Source organism: Lissotriton helveticus, chromosome 2_1 (assembly GCF_964261635.1).
Source record: "Lissotriton helveticus chromosome 2_1, aLisHel1.1, whole genome shotgun sequence".
In the NCBI taxonomy this organism is placed as follows: domain Eukaryota; kingdom Metazoa; phylum Chordata; class Amphibia; order Caudata; family Salamandridae; genus Lissotriton; species Lissotriton helveticus.
In genome coordinates this window covers 1030586901-1030606770 of record NC_136059.1, presented here as the reverse complement: position 1 = coordinate 1030606770, position 19870 = coordinate 1030586901, and the positions used below count along the sequence as shown (strand labels likewise).

General features: G+C 45.3%; 1 protein-coding gene across 4 annotated transcripts in view; it reads left to right on the top strand.

Annotated features, from left to right (window-relative positions):
- Positions 1–19622, top strand: part of QNG1 (Q-nucleotide N-glycosylase 1) — a 127480-nt gene extending 107858 nt beyond the window's left edge. For all 4 annotated transcript variants that reach the window (XM_078675819.1, XM_078675820.1, XM_078675821.1 and 1 more), the window contains exon 5: positions 18938–19622. In XM_078675819.1, coding sequence (XP_078531945.1) covers positions 18938–19170 — 233 coding nt within the window. In that variant the 3' untranslated portion in view covers positions 19171–19622. The remainder of the gene's footprint in view (positions 1–18937) is intronic.
- The last annotated feature ends 248 nt before the right edge of the window (positions 19623–19870 follow it).

The following is a 19870-nucleotide window of genomic DNA, read 5'->3' as shown; positions in this document are numbered from 1 at the left end:
GGACTCATGTCTGAGTATACCCTTCCACGCTTAGGGTGGACAAAATTATTTACAACAAGGGGTGGTGAGGGACAGAGTCTCTGAATTAAGCAGAATACTCTCACCCAGTCAAGAGATCAGGGCTAGATCCAACACCGTTTTTTAGCTCATTGCACCATCCCAGTTTCAGAACCTGGCTGTATGCAAATTAGTCTGTTCCTGTCCCAGTGCATGATGGGAACAGGGCAAACCAAACTACAAAAGCCAATTCTTACACTGGGAAGGAAACAAGCTTCCGGGGACCGGTTTCTGGCATTCAGCCGTCTTCGGCCCGGCTTGCTTGAATCCTGATGGTGCAATGAGCAAGGGACTCATGTCTGAGTATACCCTTCCACGCTTAGGGTGGACAAAATTATTTACAACAAGGGGTGGTGAGGGACAGAGTCTCTGAATTAAGCAGAATACTCTCACCCAGTCAAGAGATCAGGGCTAGATCCAACACCGTTTTTTAGCTCATTGCACCATCCCAGTTTCAGAACCTGGCTGTATGCAAATTAGTCTGTTCCTGTCCCAGTGCATGATGGGAACAGGGCAAACCAAACTACAAAAGCCAATTCTTACACTGGGAAGGAAACAAGCTTCCGGGGACCGGTTTCTGGCATTACAGCCGTCTTCGGCCCGGCTTGCTGTTCTGCTTAATTCAGATACTCTGTCCATCACCACCCCCTTTTATGAATCGTTTTTGGCCACCATAAGTGTGGTAGGGTATACTCAGATGTGAGTCCCTTGCTCACTGCACCATCAGGATTCAAGCAAGCCGGGCCGAAGACGGCTGCAATGCCAGAAACCGGTCCCCGGAAGCTTGTTTCCTTTCCAGTAAAGAATTGGCTTGGTAGTTTGGTCTGCCCTGTTCCCATGATGCACTGGGCCAGGGCCAGACTAATTTGCATGTAGCCAGGTTCTGAACTGGGATGGTGCAGTGAGCTAAAAAACGGTGATGGATCAAGCCCTGATCTTTTGACTGGGTAGGAGTGTTCTGCTTAATTCAGATACTCTGTCCATCACCACCCCCTTTTATGAATCGTTTTTGGCCACCATAAGTGTGGTAGGGTATACTCAGATGTGAGTCCCTTGCTCACTGCACCATCAGGATTCAAGCAAGCCGGGCCGAAGACGGCTGCAATGCCAGAAACCGGTCCCCGGAAGCTTGTTTCCTTTCCAGTAAAGAATTGGCTTGGTAGTTTGGTCTGCCCTGTTCCCATGATGCACTGGGCCAGGGCCAGACTAATTTGCATGTAGCCAGGTTCTGAACTGGGATGGTGCAGTGAGCTAAAAAACGGTGATGGATCAAGCCCTGATCTTTTGACTGGGTAGGAGTGTTCTGCTTAATTCAGATACTCTGTCCATCACCACCCCCTTTTATGAATCGTTTTTGGCCACCATAAGTGTGGTAGGGTACACTCAGATGTGAGTCCCTTGCTCACTGCACCATCAGGATTCAAGCAAGCCGGGCCGAAGACGGCTGCAATGCCAGAAACCGGTCCCCGGAAGCTTGTTTCCTTTCCAGTAAAGAATTGGCTTGGTAGTTTGGTCTGCCCTGTTCCCATGATGCACTGGGCCAGGGCCAGACTAATTTGCATGTAGCCAGGTTCTGAACTGGGATGGTGCAGTGAGCTAAAAAACGGTGATGGATCAAGCCCTGATCTTTTGACTGGGTAGGAGTGTTCTGCTTAATTCAGATACTCTGTCCATCACCACCCCCTTTTATGAATCATTTTTGGCCACCATAAGTGTGGTAGGGTATACTCAGATGTGAGTCCCTTGCTCACTGCACCATCAGGATTCAAGCAAGCCGGGCCGAAGACGGCTGCAAAGCCAGAAACCGGTCCCCGGAAGCTTGTTTCCTTTCCAGTAAAGAATTGGCTTGGTAGTTTGGTCTGCCCTGTTCCCATGATGCACTGGGCCAGGGCCAGACTAATTTGCATGTAGCCAGGTTCTGAACTGGGATGGTGCAGTGAGCTAAAAAACGGTGATGGATCAAGCCCTGATCTTTTGACTGGGTAGGAGTGTTCTGCTTAATTCAGATACTCTGTCCATCACCACCCCCTTTTATGAATCGTAATTCACACCAGGGCATGTCCTATCTTTCACATACACTGGACCCTGCACACAGGGGTACTTTGGGCCTACCTTAGGGGTGCTTGACATGTAAGAAAAGGGAAGGTTAGGGACTGGCCAGTGTGTGCACGGGCCAAGTCGACATGACAGTTACAAATTGTGTGCAGACTCTGCAATGGCAGGTCTGAGGAACCTTTTCTGGGCTACTCATGTGGGTGGCACAATCCGTGCTGCAGGCACACACGTATCATTTGATTCCCAGGCCCTGGCACACTCAGTGCACTTTACTAGGGGCTAGCAAGAAACCCAAACAGCTAATCATGGAAACACCAATCCATAACATACTTTACCACAGGAGCACTTGCACTTTACCACTGATCAGCAGTGCGAAATGTGGGCAGAAACACTATGCCATCAAAAACAGAGTCAAAACCGGGAAGGCAGAAAGCAAAAACTCAGGGGAAACACTCTAAAAGATGCCAAGTCTAACATTGATCTGCAGATGTCTTCAGTGGGAAGGTGTTTTTGGGAGGCCACTGGTGATGCCTCTGTTGTAATGAAACGAGCGTGGCTTTACTTACTTGTTGCTTAGAGAAAGACCATTGCGTGTTAAAATCAGATATTCCAAAGCCAAGATGAGTTTATCTTTTCAAGGTTGCATTTTAGAGGTTTATAGAGACTTAGATTTTTTTTATTCTTTTAATTGGTTTTTCAAGATAAGGCACTTCACAAAGCCGCCGATGGAAGGAAATGACTTGCTGAAAGATGGCACAAATGATTTCTTGATTTGGGTGAAATTCTGTTCGATCCTTTGCAATGATGGAAGGAAACATCTTCCAGAGCTTACATGAAGACTCCCTCTAATATGTTGGCCTCTGGAGACCACCAGTCAAGTGAGGTATTGGCTTGAAAGTGTAACCCTCTTGTACTGAGTTTCATAAATTGTCCCCAGTTCTAACCCTCAGTGCCTGCCCCAGGGATCTAGTCCTCTCTGGAGGTAGAAATGTGAGACCAACAGAGGAGACCATCACTGCTAATATAGATAGAAAGCACTGGAATTACAACATATATGTCCGGCTAATTGAAAATCCTAACTAAAAAAATATGTGGCAGAAGAAACAAAGGTTCTCATGAGACGCGCTTAGGAAATTGAACTTTGATTTTCTGGATTTTGAAGGGGGGAAACAGATGTATTGCCTGAAGTAAGATATTTGCTACCACTACTCCGACAGCACCTCTGAATTGAAACCAGACGTTAGGCCAAATGGCGACACCTCTGTTAACAATGTTTATGTCCAATGGTTTGGGCAGGGCCTGGCCTGGCAGATTGAGCTGGACTGCTCCCATTGGAGCAGGGCCAAGACTGATTTGCATATGGTTGGGTCCAAACTGAGGTAGCATGGTGTGTAAAAGAACAATGGACTTAGATGCCGCCCGAGTAATTACCAGTAGCTGAAATTAATGTGAGCATAGCACTCATCACTTTTTATATACTTTTGTATATCACTCTAAGGGGGACGGGTATGCCCAGATATGGTCCCTTGCACACTGTGTCACTGAAAACAAGCTATACCTGGCTGATGAGCCCTAACTAGGGTAAACTGTTGCTGGGTTGGTTGTGTTCCGGCTCAGGAAGGACCTGGCCAGACAGTTTGGGCTTTACTGTTCTCATTGGAGCTGGGTCAACACTGATTTGCATATGGCTGGCTCCAAGCTAAGGTGACATGATGTGCATAAGAATGATGGACTGGGATGTGGCCCAGAGTAATTACCAGTGAATACGATTTATTTATTCACTTTTTGTGTGCTTTGTTAGTGCTAAATCAGATCTACTTTTGATACATCCTGGAGCTCTTCAAATGACCTCCCTCCCCTATCTGCTTCCCTCCCAAGACTTGAGTTAGCCTTCCAGTGTGGAAGGACTCCACAGTCCGCATTGGTTGCTGGTCATATGGATCGTACATTGGAAGAATGCCCCAGGCCCTTTGGGTAAAATAAAGTACCCTAGGGTAAAACAAGTTGGCCTTTTTTCGTTATCCACATGTAACTCCGTTTTATCCAGAAAAAGTTATAAAACAATTTCTAGAAGCTCCAGAAATGACCTCTGAGATTTTTGAAGGTTTGAATTAGGCTCTTAAGTAAGATCCATAACCTTACCGTACTTGATAATGCTAACACCAACTGTAGTGATGTGCACTGATTGCTTCCATTGATGGTGCAAGGACTACATACTTCCTTCTGGGAACATCTGCTTTAATAACTTCACTGGGGTTTCAGCCTGAGTTCTTGGGTTAGTCAGGAATTGGAGTATTTGAATAAGTGGCTACTTTAGGTATGAACCATAATCTATGCTGCTACTTGCCTGACACCTGCTGTTTTTAAAAACAATGTTGCCTGAATCTGGAAGCCTTAAAAGCCTGTAAAAGCTGCTGATTATCTGTTGATGGTGAAATTAAACACTGATATACAGTTTGGCAGTAACTAAAATCCTCTGACTTCTGATGAAGCACGAAATTTAGAGGAGAAACCACTAGGGGAATTTTCTCCATTATTGAGATGGTATGGTTATGAAGCTATCTGTCTCTGGATTATCTTCTGGATTCAGTAGTTCTTCCAGAAGTTAAAGGATTTTCTGTTACTGTGCATCTCCAAATCAGGCTTTAAGTCTTGTCATGAAAGTGGAAAATACCGTACTTTGTTCTGTTTGTTAGAGGTAAGGGAGGGAATATGAAGCCCTGTATGTCTCAAATATTCAGACAGAACCATGAACAGTTCTTGCTGCTCTGTCCATTGGGTCTTTAATTTGCAGGGGTTGCAAAGCTGCTGCTACTTTGCCTTCTGAAAGCCAATTAGAGAAGTTGTTCTGCAGCATCATGAGGAAAAAGGAAACTGCTCCTTTGTCAACATTTCCTAACAGTCCTCGAAAAATCACAAAAATGTTACTATACCTGCAGATCTAGTGACTTGAATAATTTACTTGACCTAAAAGGAATGTGTTTGACCCATAAAGGTGTCCAAATTGTGTGATCCTAGGCAAATGCTTTATTTCATAGTCACCTTTTTTAAATGATTAAATATGGGAGCACCTTCAAATATGTGAGTTCAGCATGTCTGTGTACAAACAAATTCTTATGTGAGCTCTAATAGACTAAACATTTGCACAATGTAAAAAAAAAATACATCTAGCCAACATAAAAGGTAAACATTTCCCCTCACATGCCTGTTGGTTCTTGGCATGCAGTTTTACTGGTACAACCTATTTAACATATAAACAATAATGGGAAAATTGAGTTAAAGCAAATATTTATTATTTGCACATCACCAAGTAATGTGTTCTGATTTATTTCGATTCTATTAAAATATTTGTTTCTATCACACATTAGAGTTTTAAAAAAGTGCTTTCCCAAGTACTGAAATATATTTTGAAATATTTGTACAGTTCATTTAAAAGGTATTTAAATGCTTGTTTAGAAACAAAACTGATATCATATAGTCTTTCATTGCACACAGCATGGTTGACCAGTTAAGTTGTTCTTGTTTGACATTTTGTAATTAACATGCAAAGAATTTATTTTAATGGCTCTGAATGTGGTCTTGTCTATTTAGCAGTCATCTGGCCCATCACAGGAAACTCTATTCCAGGAGCCTGTTTTCTGAACATTCGCAAAAATAGAGATGGAGAAGTGAAATTCAAGGTCTCCCTAGCTTTCAGTAGCACTGAAAGCAATTGCTAAGTTGGATGATAGATTCCAGCTCAGCATACTAATCGGGAGAATCCATACCCATAGGTACCATTCGCTTCTAAAAAGACGAAGGACAAGGTGACTCTTCCACACCTTGTAAAGGAATGGGGTGAATGAAGGTTCTTTACTGCTCAGAAGGAAGAATAGCAGGATATGGTGCAGGCATACAAATTATATCCTTTATGTAGATAACAAGATCGTCAGGGAGGGCGTGGTCTGCCAATATGGCGGACATCACGTGTTGAGCATGAGCACACTGCCACCTCTGCCAAAATCCTGCACGAAATGGGACCAAATACATAAATGACCTTGAAGGCTGCATAGAATACATTTAGCAGCAGTAGACTCCTTTATAATTGCTGTGTGCTGCTTGACAGTGGAAGGAACTGATAATGAGGAGAGACGTGTCCTGCGCCAACTTGGCCGCCCAATAATCTATGCAGGCCAAGCTGACCGGAGCTAGGAGAAAGTGGCACACCTGGGAGGCCATCTGTGGGAGATATAACTGAGGAGGGCGCTGTTCCACTGTACACTGCTGGCTGTGGTGTTCTCAGTGGGGGTTGGCGCTGTGTTCTCTGCCGCCGGAGTGTTCAGCCCAGCAGATCCGGATGGGTGAAGCACACAGTGGGGCAGACGGTGGAGTTGGGGTTGGGGTTGGGTCTTGGCCACCACTTTCTCTGAAGACGGTACGAGGAACTGCCCCCCTGTCCGAGTGACACTCTGCAGGCATAGCTGGATTGGTGCTGGGCCAGCAAGACTACTTGTTGACTGGCGTAGACGTGAAGCGGCAAGAGGAAGGAGAAAGCAGTGCTCCCGGTTCATTGTGTTCAGGAGCTCATTCGGGAATGACGTTGGTTTCTCAGGCGCTGCCTGGCTGCTGTCTGAGGGCGGTGCACCGGGAGTCCATTATCTGAAGGCTGTCCTTGAGGGGACTTTATTGCTCTGGCTCCAGAGCCTCGCATGGCTCCTGAGAGATGTTGGCCGTCCTGAATGTGCCCTGGACTCTGCCCATAAAAGGAAAGCTGAGCTTGATCATGTTGGTGTGAGAGGTTAATACTGCCTTTATTATTGAGCATGGGGCAGATGGACAACCCTGTGCTGCTTAAGACACAGGCCAAGCACAGTGCTAGCTAAGAAAAGGACTTTGTCAAGGTGGCTAGCACTCTGCATTAAGATCTGCTACACATTGGGCAAGAAGCAGCCTCTAGAAGGACTTAGGGGCCATTCTACCAGAGACAAGTCTGCTACCGCTGCATTGTCACGTGGAGTGCTTGTTCATGATATGTCAGGCTGCCACGTGGGCATCTATGCACAAGTCATGAAGCACTACTACCTTGACAGCCAAGTCCGCAGAGAAGGGCATTTCACTCATTTCGTCCTGCAGGACTTATTGATATGAGCCAGTCCACAGACCCACCCCCTTGGGAGGAACTGCTTTGGTATCTATTCTAAAGGAAGAACAAGTTACTTACCATTGGTAATGCACCTTCTGGTCAATACAGTATCTAACTGCTGATTCTGCACTACCCCGTTGTGTGGAATGATCTCCTTTCAATCTAAAAAGATCCCATTAGGAATCTACTCACTGATATCTTTGATTCTTGTTGGGCTTTGTGTCTAAGGGAGTGGACAGAGCCAAGAGAGAAACGTTTGATGTTTAGGTGTGGAACTTATATGCTGCTCCATCGTCATTATTAGGCAGAATGAAGTCAACGCCAAGCCATATAGCGACACCTACTGGCACACGGAAGCATTACTCTAAAAGAGCTCCGAACCCAGTTTGGCACCTAGGTATATTCCTAAGGTGTCCTAAGGAATTGTTTGGGGCTATCACTAGGGGTGAGATCCAGGCAGTGGGCCCAGAAACCTTTTTGATCACCCCCTGTCATTCTAGTTCATCCAGTTCTCTCTCCACTAGTGGCTGAAGGTGAAACGGCACCCTTCTGTGTTGGCGTGCCATAGGTCTCACAGTATTGTCAATGTGTAACTTTATTTTAAGGTCTTTAAATCTCCTCAGCCCCTCAAACAGGTGGGGAACTCTTGTAGGATATCTGCAGCATCAGATTCTTGCACTTGCCATGTAAAAAAGACGAGTCCCAGGTCTTCGGCGGTGTGACATACTAGGAGAGTGCCACCTCTGATCAAATGAAATCGTGCTTGTGTCGACTTGACATTGCCCTTCACCACAACCTCTATAACTCCTCTTATGGCAGTGGTTCAGTGCCCCCCATAGGTGTAGATTCTTGCTTTAGTCGGTGCACGTTTGGGCTGAAGCATGATCTTTCAGAATTGAGCTGAGTCCATTATATTGACAGTGGCCCCGGTGTCGATTAACGCCTTGAATTGGTTGCCTCCGATGTCAACGTGGGGGCCTCTTACGGGTACCATCGCTGACTGTGAATGAGATGGTGAACACTTCATCATTGTTATCATCCTTGGGGTGATCAGTGGGACCAACCCGATTAGCGGGGCCTCCAGTATCCACCTCTTCCAGATGCAGCTGTCGTAGGGTCACCCTACCTTGTCCTCTGTACCGTGCCCCTGCATTCGGCCCGCTGGTCCAACACACATAGGCGAAGTGATTCAAACGTCCACACCTTGAGCTTGCTATACCTTGTGCCGTGCATACATTGGGCGTCCGGTGCATCAGACCACAGTTACTGCACCCTTTCTCTGGTGGCTTGTGTTCATTTGCTGCACAGTATCAAGCAGGCCATCTTTGGATGGCATCCACTTGTTCATCCTTCACCTTAACCACTCCAGCTGCACTTGCCGGGGCATCACCTCTTGCCAATGCCTTTCTCCGTGTTCTTGGCTTTGCGATCTGGAAAAAGGTATCTAATTCCAAGCCCCTTCGTACGGCGGAATCCACGTGGGGTGGATTGGAAGTTTGGCATTAAAATCCCCACCTAAAAAGATCCCAATAGGCTCATCTGAGCCTTGCTGTCTGTCTAAATTGGAGAGATTACTAAAAAGCTCGATAAAGTTCCTATTTGGAACAGAATAAAAATCATTATTGTTAATTAAATAAAAAGGGACTCGTCTTTTATATTTCAATATTTGAATATTGGGACTGTTGGTGGGGATAACCTTAATACTCCCTCCAGATACTATACTGATCCCAATAAACAAGACAGTAAATTTCTCATAGAAATGGCCAAAAATGTTCCCATTAACACACAGTTTTTCTGATAAAACTTTAAAGTGTATAACCAATAATCTGTGAAAACTGGTTTTCAGCAAACACATGTATCATTTGCACATCACCAAATAAAGTGTTCTGATTTATTTTCATCCTATTAAAATATCTTTTTCTTTACACAGATTGTACAGTTAACGTATTAGCTATTTAAATGTTGTGTGTTTGGATAAAAAACTGACACCCTACAGCCTTTCATTTCACATTCTTTGTACAGCACCTGAGGTTCCGTGAATTCTGAACCTGTTCCATCAAGGTCATGGTTTCGTTACGAATTTGATATTAGCGAACCGTAATTAGTTAGTGCGGCAAGTATGAGTGTTTTCATCATGTTAGACCGATGGATTCACTACGTATTTAGGGATTTCGTTCTGAACCCTTGGGTTCCATTTTGTGTTTGGCAGCCATTTTGTGGTTGCCCTCACATAGGCCGATGACTGTGGCTGAACTAGTCTTTTTAAGGACATGTACACCTTAGCTCGAGTTTGTGCTGACTCCTGTTTGACCTGAGTGAACTGACCCTGTTGCCTGAAGCTGATCTTGTTAAACCAGTTCCTGCCCTTTAGCTGATCAAGATTAAGGATCAGAGCACAGGACATCATAAACTTTTACTGCACACAAATATGCCTTATCCTACTCTCACCTGTTTCTGCTCCTTTCTTTATGGTCTATTTATGATTGGGTTGTGGCCTTTTTTTATTATGGGTTCGTTCGACCTGTCTAAAAAAGAATGTTGGGTTTGACCGATGATTGATCATGGGCTGGGCAACTGAAAAGTGGGTTTTACTGTCATGCGATACCTCTGGTGTGGATACATGTGATTGGACAGTTTGTAAATGTTAGGTATTTGTCTGGAATGTGATTTTTGGCATAAAAAGGGATGACTTGCTTTGTAAAATTGAGCAGTCTCCTGAGAACTCATACCGTGATGATTTCTAGGACTTCTGTTACTGGCTGCAGCCAATAAATTTGATATTTGACGCCACCAAGAAGTATTCCCGTGTCTCTGTATTCTAAGACAGGTGAACCCGAAGACTTTGGGCGTGCCCCTGGCGCCGCTGGGTCTTAAATAACCCGGTTCTTCACACCTCAGAGCTCATTTTACAAAATCGTGGAACTCTGCAGCCAGAGAAAGAAAAGTCATTGTAACAAGATGTTAACAGACTTCTGACCTTTGTCTCTAAGCACAGAGCAAATGTGACAAGATAAAACCAAGATTTGAAGGTATCTTTATTGCTCCTTCACTTTCTGAGTGAACAGTTTGAATGAATGAATGAATGAATTAATTAATTTTGTTTGTGTGGTTCCTTAAAACCATTACATTAACAAAAGAAATAAAAACACCGCATTTAAAAAAAGACAGAATTAGAGTCTAGAAATCTAAAAGCAAGTCTAGGTACACAACCATTATTAAAAATGTTCTTTTACATTCTGGCATAAAACAATCAGGTGATAAAAAGTGGCTGGGCGGCAGCCGCGCAAGTGCCTGTCTGATGGCCTAGGGGGAAGTGTTCATCAGTTTTGTACGGGTATGGTGGACAAATGTGCCAAACGTGGCCATATGCTTCACTGTGTCCAACATAAAAGTCGATGGACTGCCTCCTTTGCAGTGCGAGTGCCCAGTTGAAGTAGAATGGGCCTGAGGTAGATTCTGCGGGCTGGGCGCAGAGCCAGGCAACAGAGTAAAATATGGTCCAGAGACTCGCGTTTGTATTTGCGGCACTCTGCAATGACTGGCCTTACTATCCCAGTGGGATATAGTTCTTTGAGGGGGAGAGGGTGTATCCTGGCTGCTAAAATCCTATTTAGGGCTTGTCTTCTCACTGCCTACGTAAGGTGAAGTTTGAGGATGTGCGCTGTGTGCGGGAGGCTTTGAGACTCGTGGAAGCCTCATGCTGCCACGGATTCCATGTCCAGGGTACGAGAACTTAGGTTTAATTGCTTTTTTATTAGTACACCTGTTCATTTTCAGCTCCCAGAGCGGGTGAGTAGGCCCTAAAGTTAGTTCGCCCTGATAAGTCTGACTCGCTTTAGCGAGTGGGTGAGTAGATTTCTTGAGGCCTATGTCAGAGTGTATGCCCCATTCATCCCTCTTATTTCCATTTCCTTCTATAATCCTATTTATAAATGCACCACCTAGTCCAAAGTGGCTCAGAACTGCCCTCATAAATGCCAGTACACCATATTGAAGGTTTATTCATCATCAAGTGTTAAAAAAGCCACTTTCAATTGTTTATGTTTCGTCTTTTCGACAAAGTGCTACACAGCGTATGCTATCAGATGTTTGTCTACCAGTACCAAAACCAGACTGGTTTTCCCAGGTAAGCGACGGGAGAGTAGGAGTCAGTCTTGTCGCCAATATTCTCATGTACATCTTCACGTCCAAGTTCAATAATGTGATAGGTCTATAGACCGAGCACTCAGCATGGTCCTCCCTTATTTTGGGATTACCACTATTGTGGTGTCCACTATTGAGTAAGTAACTACCGGTGTTTCGGAAGGACTTAAACATTTCTTTGAGTATTGGTGGAAGTTTTGTTGAATGGAGTTTGGAAAATTCCCCACTAAACCCAGCCAGACCCAGGGCCTTATTCGATTTGAGGGATGTGATTGCGACTCTAATTTCTCCTTCCTCCACAGGTGTCTCTAGCTCTTGACATTGCTCTCGTGACAATATGGGAAACTCAAAATTACCGGAAAATGAGGTAATTGCCCCTTCCCCAGGCTGCTCTGCCAATTATAGTTTGGTGTAATAGGTTCTAAATATGTTTGCTGTTTCTTTGGTATCTTAAGTAAGTAAGCACCGGGAGTTCTTAAGTCCCATTGTGTGTTATTCCTATTGCTCTAAGTTTAAGCCAATTGGGCAGTATTTGATGCTCTTTATCTCTGCCCTCGTAAATGTTACCTTTCCGGGACAAATGGGGCCTCTTTGCTCTGTTTAGTTCCAGGGTTCGTAATTGGCTTCGTGTTTAAAGATCTGCCCCGGTTGCAGTATTTTTGTCCTTCTCTTCCAAGCTACAAAACGTTCTGCTCTGATCTTGGGTGGGGGTCTTGCTAGTTTAACTTTCAATGGCCCCAGCATAAAATACAACCATGCTGAGAGTCAGGAAATGTTGTGTCTAATATTATTAGCCAGGCTGCTGCTGCTTGGTTCTGACATGGTAACTATAGAAATAAGAAGGGGCTGTACTAGTCTGGTGAGATCTTATTCAGGTACCATGTATTTTTAGTTTAATTTTCCGTATGTTGTTTATGTGACTGGAAAATTCACACACATGGTTCCAGGTCTACCATGTTCTCTATTCTGCAAGGTTTAACTCATACTTACAGGAATTCCACGCAGATATTCTGGCCAGTGTTGGTAATCTCCACATGACATTTTGTACTACTACTGAGTATGTATACAAATCGAAGAGCAGTGTGATTCTCCAAACTTTTCGTTGATACCATGTCCTGGATTGTAGTTATAGGGCTGAAGGCCTCTTCAGACAGAACTCTTACACACCATTGCCATGCATCCTGCACTCAACACCAGTGCAACTTTGGGTTTCTCTACTTCCTGCTCTCCTTGGATTCCCACAATCCACCCTGCTATCTGATAGATACTTCTAGCCACAGATTCCTTACATTGGACTATTCCCCGATGTCAGACTAGATCCGGAAACCTTTGATGAGCCATAACCCTACGCACGAATAGGTGGCATCGTTTGGCTCTGCTTGGCATTGTAGGCATCGTCAGCGCCTGAAGTGATGTGCGCGTTGCCTATATATGCACCATCCCAGTGCTCTGACGTCAGTTCTTTTCTTTCCGCGTCAGGCAGCATAGATCTGAAGAGACTGACTCTTTTTCGAACTTTTGTCAAATAATTTTGAGAAGTTTCCTCCTGGTGTGCAGGATGTCCACCACAAAGGTAGGTTTTAAACCATGCAGCACCTGTCAGCAACTGATGTCAGTGATGGATTCACACTTGGTTTAATTCTGATGACTTGAGTGTGATCACGATGCCAAAACGCCACAACATGCATCCCAAGGCATTGAGAATCATCCCTCAAGATACTTGCCTTCCCTTGTTTACCGACTCCGCAATGCTCCAGATCTCAGTCATGAGGAAGGTCCCGAGATTATTTGCAAAGTCGAACCCGGCGATCGTCGTCCCACTCCAACTCATCGGGGAAATTGGGTAAGCCTCACAAAAAGAAGTCTTTGTCTTCGCTGTGCAAATCTTCGGATGAGTCATGGGCCATCAGCACTTCAGGCCTAGCTCTGTAGTTGAGCCTACACCTGGCCTGTCTCTGCACGTTACTGAATTTTTGGGAGCCAGATGGACCTCTGCCTGACTTAGAGTTCAATGAGGCCATGCATCTCATCTTTGGGTGGCCTGATGCCCCTGGTACCCCCGGTGGTGGTACTGCTACTGCCCTCATCGTCATTTACAACTACGATACGGAGACAGACAGGCGTTGTAGGACTGTAGGGCTACAACCAGGTCCTTGGGCCTTTCTATGGCCCCTTGCCAACCCCAGTCCACCTGCTGCCCCTTTCATGGGCACGGAAGGGGTTTCCAACTGCGCCTCTATACTGCCAGCTACAACAGCCAGGAAGTTTTGCAGTTTTTTCGGGGCAGAGGATGGGGTTCTCATAGAGACAGGTAGCCAGAAGTCAAGCCAGTCTTCCACCCCCCTGGCAGCCACAGCCCCCAAACCCCTTTATTTTGCCCTCCGGCCATCATTGACCTCCAGTGGGAATCAAGATACGCTATCACCTGCACCACTGGAGGTCAATAAAATCCGAAAGTTGAGCTTTGCACCTCGTTTAAAGCGGCCACTCCCTCCCCTTTATGAACATTTCTCCTCCCATGCAACCCACATATGACAAGCTGACGGAGGACCACCACTCCTTGCTCCATCAGGAAATGTTGTCTCTTGGACAAGGGAGCTGTAGAGAGGGTGGCCACATCAGAAATAGGTTGTGGTTGCTATTTGTGCTATTTTCCGGTGCCCAAGAAGGGCAGAAGGTTTCATCCTATTATAGACCTGTGCCTTCTCAACCTCTTCCTGCTCACTTCTGTGCAAGTCCTGTCTGGCCTTGACCAAGGAGTTTGGATGATTGCATTGGACTTGCAGTATGCTTCTTTTCACATCCCTGTCCTGCCTGCACACAGACATTACCTGTGCTTCACGATGGGTCAAGAGCACTTTCAGTTTGCCATGCTCACCTTCAGCCATAGCAGCGCCCTCAGGTGTTCACCAAGGTGTTGGCGGTGGTTGCAGCGCACCTCCAGATGTCAGACTTCCCCTACCTCGGCGATCAGCTGTTGAAGGCAGGCTCACCACAGGCAGTCATCTCCCACCTCTAGACTACGGCGAACCTTCTGCACTAGCTGGGGTTCACGATCAAAGTGTCACCTGACCCCCTCTCAAAAACTCTTGTTCTTCTGAGCTGTTGTGGACACAGTGTCATTTTGGGGCAATCCTCCTGAGTGGCGAGTCCAGGATATGTGGGCTATGATACTGGTGGTTCAGCCTCTATCCTGGATTGCTGTGAAATTTACCTGAGGCTGATGGGTCTCACGGCCTCCTGCATCCTGCTTGTGACACATAACTGTTGGCATAGGCGGGCTCCACAGTAGGACCTGAAGTTCCAGTGGGTGCAGCATCAGGGGAACATCTCGGACATGGTCCTGATCTTAGAGGGAACTGCAAAAGACCTGCAGTGGTGGTTGAAGAACCGTGATTGGGTCAGTGGCAGACTCCTCCCCTTTCCCCATCCAGAGCTGACTATAGTGACAAATGTGTCACTCCTGGGTTAGGGCAGCCATCTGAGAGTGTAGGAGATCAGAGAACTCTGGTCTCCAGCGGAATCTGGGCTCTGCATCAATCTGTTGGAGCTTTGAGTGATCAGATTGGCACTGAAAGCCTTTCTTCCTTTAATCAAGAGAAGGCCGGTACAGGTGTTCACGGACAACACCACCCCCATGTGGTATTACAACAAACAGGGCGGGGTTGGGACATGGACTCTCTGTCAAGAGGCTGTGCATCTCTGGACATGGCTGGAACACCAGGGCATATCCCTAATGGTTCAACACCTGGCTGGCTCTCTAAATGCCAGAGCGGACAAAGTAAGCCATTGATGCCTTGCAGATCATGAATGGCGTCTCAATCTGGAGGTGGCTCAAGTTCTGTTAGAGTGGGGAGATCCTTGGTTAGATCGGTCTTCCTCCACCGAGAATGCTTAATGTCAGCAGTTTTGCAAGCTGGATTCTTCAAGGTAGTTCTCGCTCAGGGGCACTTTTTGTCTCAAGTGGAGCTCAGACCTTCTGTACGCCTTTCCGCCAATACCACTCCTGTACAGAGTTCTCGAGAAGATTAAGAACGACTAGGCCCAAGTCATTCTTGTGGCTTCAGATTGGTAACCTGAGCTGTTGAGCGGGAGCATTGGTCCACTGATCAGGCTGCCTTTTCAGGAGGATTTTTTGTCGCCGCAGCAGGGCAGGGTTCTGCACCTGAATCTGAAAATGCTTCACCTTCATGCATGGAGATTGAGCAGAAGAGTTGACAGCTTTTGACCTTCTGACCGAAGTCTGCAATGTTTTCTTGGCAGCTAGGCATCCCTCCACCAGGAGAATAAATGCCTGCCGTTGGTACAAAAACGTGGCATGGTGTGCAGACAAACATTTTGAACCTTACTCCGCACCCCTTTCCCAATTTCTCTTGTTTATTAACGTAGCCCACCAGGGCTCTACTTAGGGCCTATTGAAAGGTTACCTTTCTGCTATTTTGGTATTACTGCAGCTGCCAGATCAGCCATCTTTTTAAAATCCTTTTTTCTATATAGTTTCCTGATAGGTCTCCAACACATATTCCGTCTAGTGTCTTTTATTATACCTTAGTGGGAGCTCAACCTACTTCTCTGTTTTATGATATTTGCTCCCTTTGAGCTGCTCCACAACTGCCCACTCAGGCTTCTGACAATCAAAAGGCCTTCCAGAGCGTCAGTGAGCTACAGGCACTCTCTGTGCATCCTCCCTACCTTACCTTCAACTCTGCCACACTGGTTCTTCGAACTACAGCATCTTTCTTATCAAAGGTGATTACTCCTTTCATGTAGGCTAGTCCATCACTCTGCCTACCTTTTATGCTCTGCCTCATCCCTCTAAAGAAGAGGAGAGACTCCACCGACTGGCCCCAACAAGAGCGTTGTTCTAACTTGATAGTATTCGTGATTTTCGGGTGGACGATCAACTCTTCATGGCGTATGTCGGAACCAAGAAATGGAAGGCATTGCAGATGCGGACAATCTCGTGATGGATAGTTCTGCATCACTATCTGCTACGCATTGGCCAACAAGCAACCTCCTACGGGTTTGCCCTGTCACTCTACCAGAGACAAAGTTGCAACCACTGTGTTAATTTGGGTATCTGTTAGGCAGCAACGTGAGCTTCCTTACACACCTTAATGAAGCACTACTGCCTAGACAGTCTGGTCCAGCGTGGCGGTCATTTTGCCTGTTCCATCCTACAAGACTTAGTATAATACATATCGCAGCGCCACTTCCAGGGATGTATTGCTTGGGTATCTGGTCTAAGGTAAGGAATATGTGGCTAGAAGTCTGTATCAGATGAACAAGTTACTAATCTTCGGTAACGCCTTATCTGGTAGAGACTCTTTTAAAAAAATTTTTTATTGAAATGCTTGCCGCAAATATACACAAAAACCCCAAGGCTGGGGTGCAATAATACAATCCTCACAGGTATCAAAACAAGCAAGTTTTCGTATGTAACATAAAAAAAGCAGAAACAAAGCAACTGTACCCCCTCACCCCCACCCCTCCCGGCACTCAAAAGATTTAGCATCTCACAATTGTCGGATCCAAAGACTATGGGGGCACACTATTAGCAAACTGAATAGTTGCCTAGGAATTTCTATTGTTAAAAAGGTAGCCCATAAGAGGCAGTTCCAAGTCAATAAGTCCTGGCCAATCACACAGGGGAAGAGATCATGTAAATAAGTGAAACGCATTACACTTCCGGGTTGCTCAATAAGTACACTGTCAGTGGAGCCCAAAAATATTTGGGTCGAGAGGCCTCAGGCAGCTCTTCCATGTACACCTATAGTTGTTTCCTACAATATATTACGTCTTGGATAAATTTTTTCACAGTAGGTGTGGATTTCGCAGACCAGTATTGCGCCACAGTGCGCTTTGCCAGCAGGGTCGAGACGGCGACCACCCGCCTGTTACAGGGCTTAAGATACTTCACATTACCCAAAAGCAGGGTCGAGACAGCGACCACCCGCCTGTTACAGGGGTTAAGATACTTCACATTATTCTCTCCAGCACTACATCCGAAAGTACACTCGCAACCTTGGCCCAGACCGCAGCTATCCCATCGCACTGCCATGCCAGGTGTAAATAATTGGCATCAGCCTGCCCTTAACGTACACAATTAGCTGTGTCCCGCAGGCCGACTCGGCATAATTGCACTGGAGTATAATATAACTGGTGCAAAAATTTAAAGTGAATGATGCGTAGATTATAGTTTACCATGAGGCGCCCAGTCAAATTTCCAGAGACCGCCGTATCCTTCCGGAGAGCATTGCAGCCACTAACGGCATCGGGAGCATCGCATCGGACTCCATTGCCGTATGTGGCAAGAACCGCTGCGGAAAGAACCAATAATGGGAAAACTGCGCATGCACGCAAAGATAATATAAGCGCTTATCAGGCGCCTCAAATCCTCCTCGATCAAATGGCTGCACCAGCACAGTCCAACTACATCGTGGCTTCTTACTCCCCCCACCCCACCCCCCCACACACACAAATGACAGTAGGGCCACCTACAGCGGCGTCTAGAACATAGAGATGTTCAGACGGATAGGGATATTCACAAACAGGTATAACAATTTGGGCAAGATAGACATTTTCGTAAGTGCTATACAATCAGCCAGCAAAAGCGGCAGGCTAGCCCACCGCTCCGCCCTGTCTGTGATCTGTGTTATCACCTGTCCATATCTGGTAGAGACTCCATCTAGCAGCAGATACGTTACTGACCTACCCATCCTCCGCACTCTGCAACTGGATTATAGAGTTAATGATTAATCTCTATAAGAGCCATTAATTTGCAAACAGGTGAAAGTGTTCCTCAAGGCTCTGTGATTCTGGCATGGAAAGTCACAAAAGAAACTAACATCAGCTGCGCTAGGGTGGCGCCTATATAGGCACCGTGCATTGTACTTCCAGCGCGGATGCTGCTGCCTACGCCACGCAGAGCCAAATCACGCCACTTACTGGCATGCAGGGGTACTGAAATTTACAGATCCAGTCTAACGCCTGTGTAATGTTCTACGGTAAGGAATCTGCGGCTAGATAGGGTCTCTACCAGATAAAGCGTTACTGAAGGTAAGTAACTTGTTCTTCATATAGCTTGCCTGGTATTTTGTCTAGTTTCATCACTTGGAATTTCAGCATAAAAAGTGGTAGCAGAGATAACCTTCCACGGTGGTGATGACTTTACTAGCAACCACATTTAATCAGTTTCTATTGATTTTTTTTTTACAATATATCTAATTTGGATCACCTTTATATTTTCATATTCTGAATTAGTTTTATAATCCAATGAGAAGGAAGCGGGTCCAAAAGGGGAGTTGTGTTTTATTACTTATTTCTATTACAGAAAATGGTGTTTACGGTGCATGTGATTTGTTGCTGTACACTTGTGGGCATAGGAAATGTATCTAGTATTCTAGTATTTCAAAGGTAGTACACAAGCTATTTTTGAAGAAAATGGACATGTGATAGGTTGTTGTATATAATTTTCAAGATAAGTACCAAAATCGTGCAGCTTTGATCTCCCATGCACTAAGTATATTGAATATTCACAAGGATATTTCTCTCCCACAGGAGAGATGTTTTATTCCGGAGAGACCCAAGAGGTAGAGATCAGAGGCTGTTCCATTTGGTGTGTCGAGTTGATTTGTGAACGTTTGTTGGAGCTTTTCGAGGCAAAGGGAGAAAAGAAGAGCAAAGACATAAATCCTGTTCTACTTGATCACTACTTGTGGGACTATGCCAGAGACCACCTTGAAGAAATGAAACAGATTCCCATCCACCGCGTCCGCTGCATATATTATTAGGTAGTGCCATGTCTAGATGACACTTAAATCTAGCTGCCAGTATCCTGACATGACCGAATATGCAAGGAAGAATTCGGACTTGTATTAAGCTTTCTTAGAGAGAATGAATGAGAGCGTCTTCTCTGTCCCTATAGTCTGTGGCATTTCTACGCTGTTTCTTGGTTGAAGATGATTTGTATTCTTTTACTCGACAAGAATCAGGTGGACCAATATTTTTTCTAAATCTGTACATGATGGATTAAATAAATTATTCTTATATCAGTTGTTGCATTGCACACAACTTTAAACCTATTGGTAAAACTGAAATATTTGATTATGTGCATAGCCTGTGTGTGCTTTTCATTTACAGTCCACTCATAGACAGTCATTAACATGCTATGTGTTTTTGTAAGTGCTGTACACAATTGTTTAATAGGATAATAATAACAATAAATTGTTTCGTAGCACTGTGAGCGACAAGTTGTTAGTACCGTTTTTTGCTCTTTAAAGGATGAGAGGCAGAGTCGGCTCTGCCGTGATGTGGAGCAGTTGTCTTCAGGCTATAGACCGATGCCTTCAATGAGCCACAATCTCTCTGAAAAATTTAATCAGCTAACAATTACATAAGAGCATGTACTGGCACAGCTGTCTTAAGGCCTTAGCGTAACGGTAAAGCATGTAATAGCAGAACTCCGCGAAGTGACCAAAAAGCTGTACTACG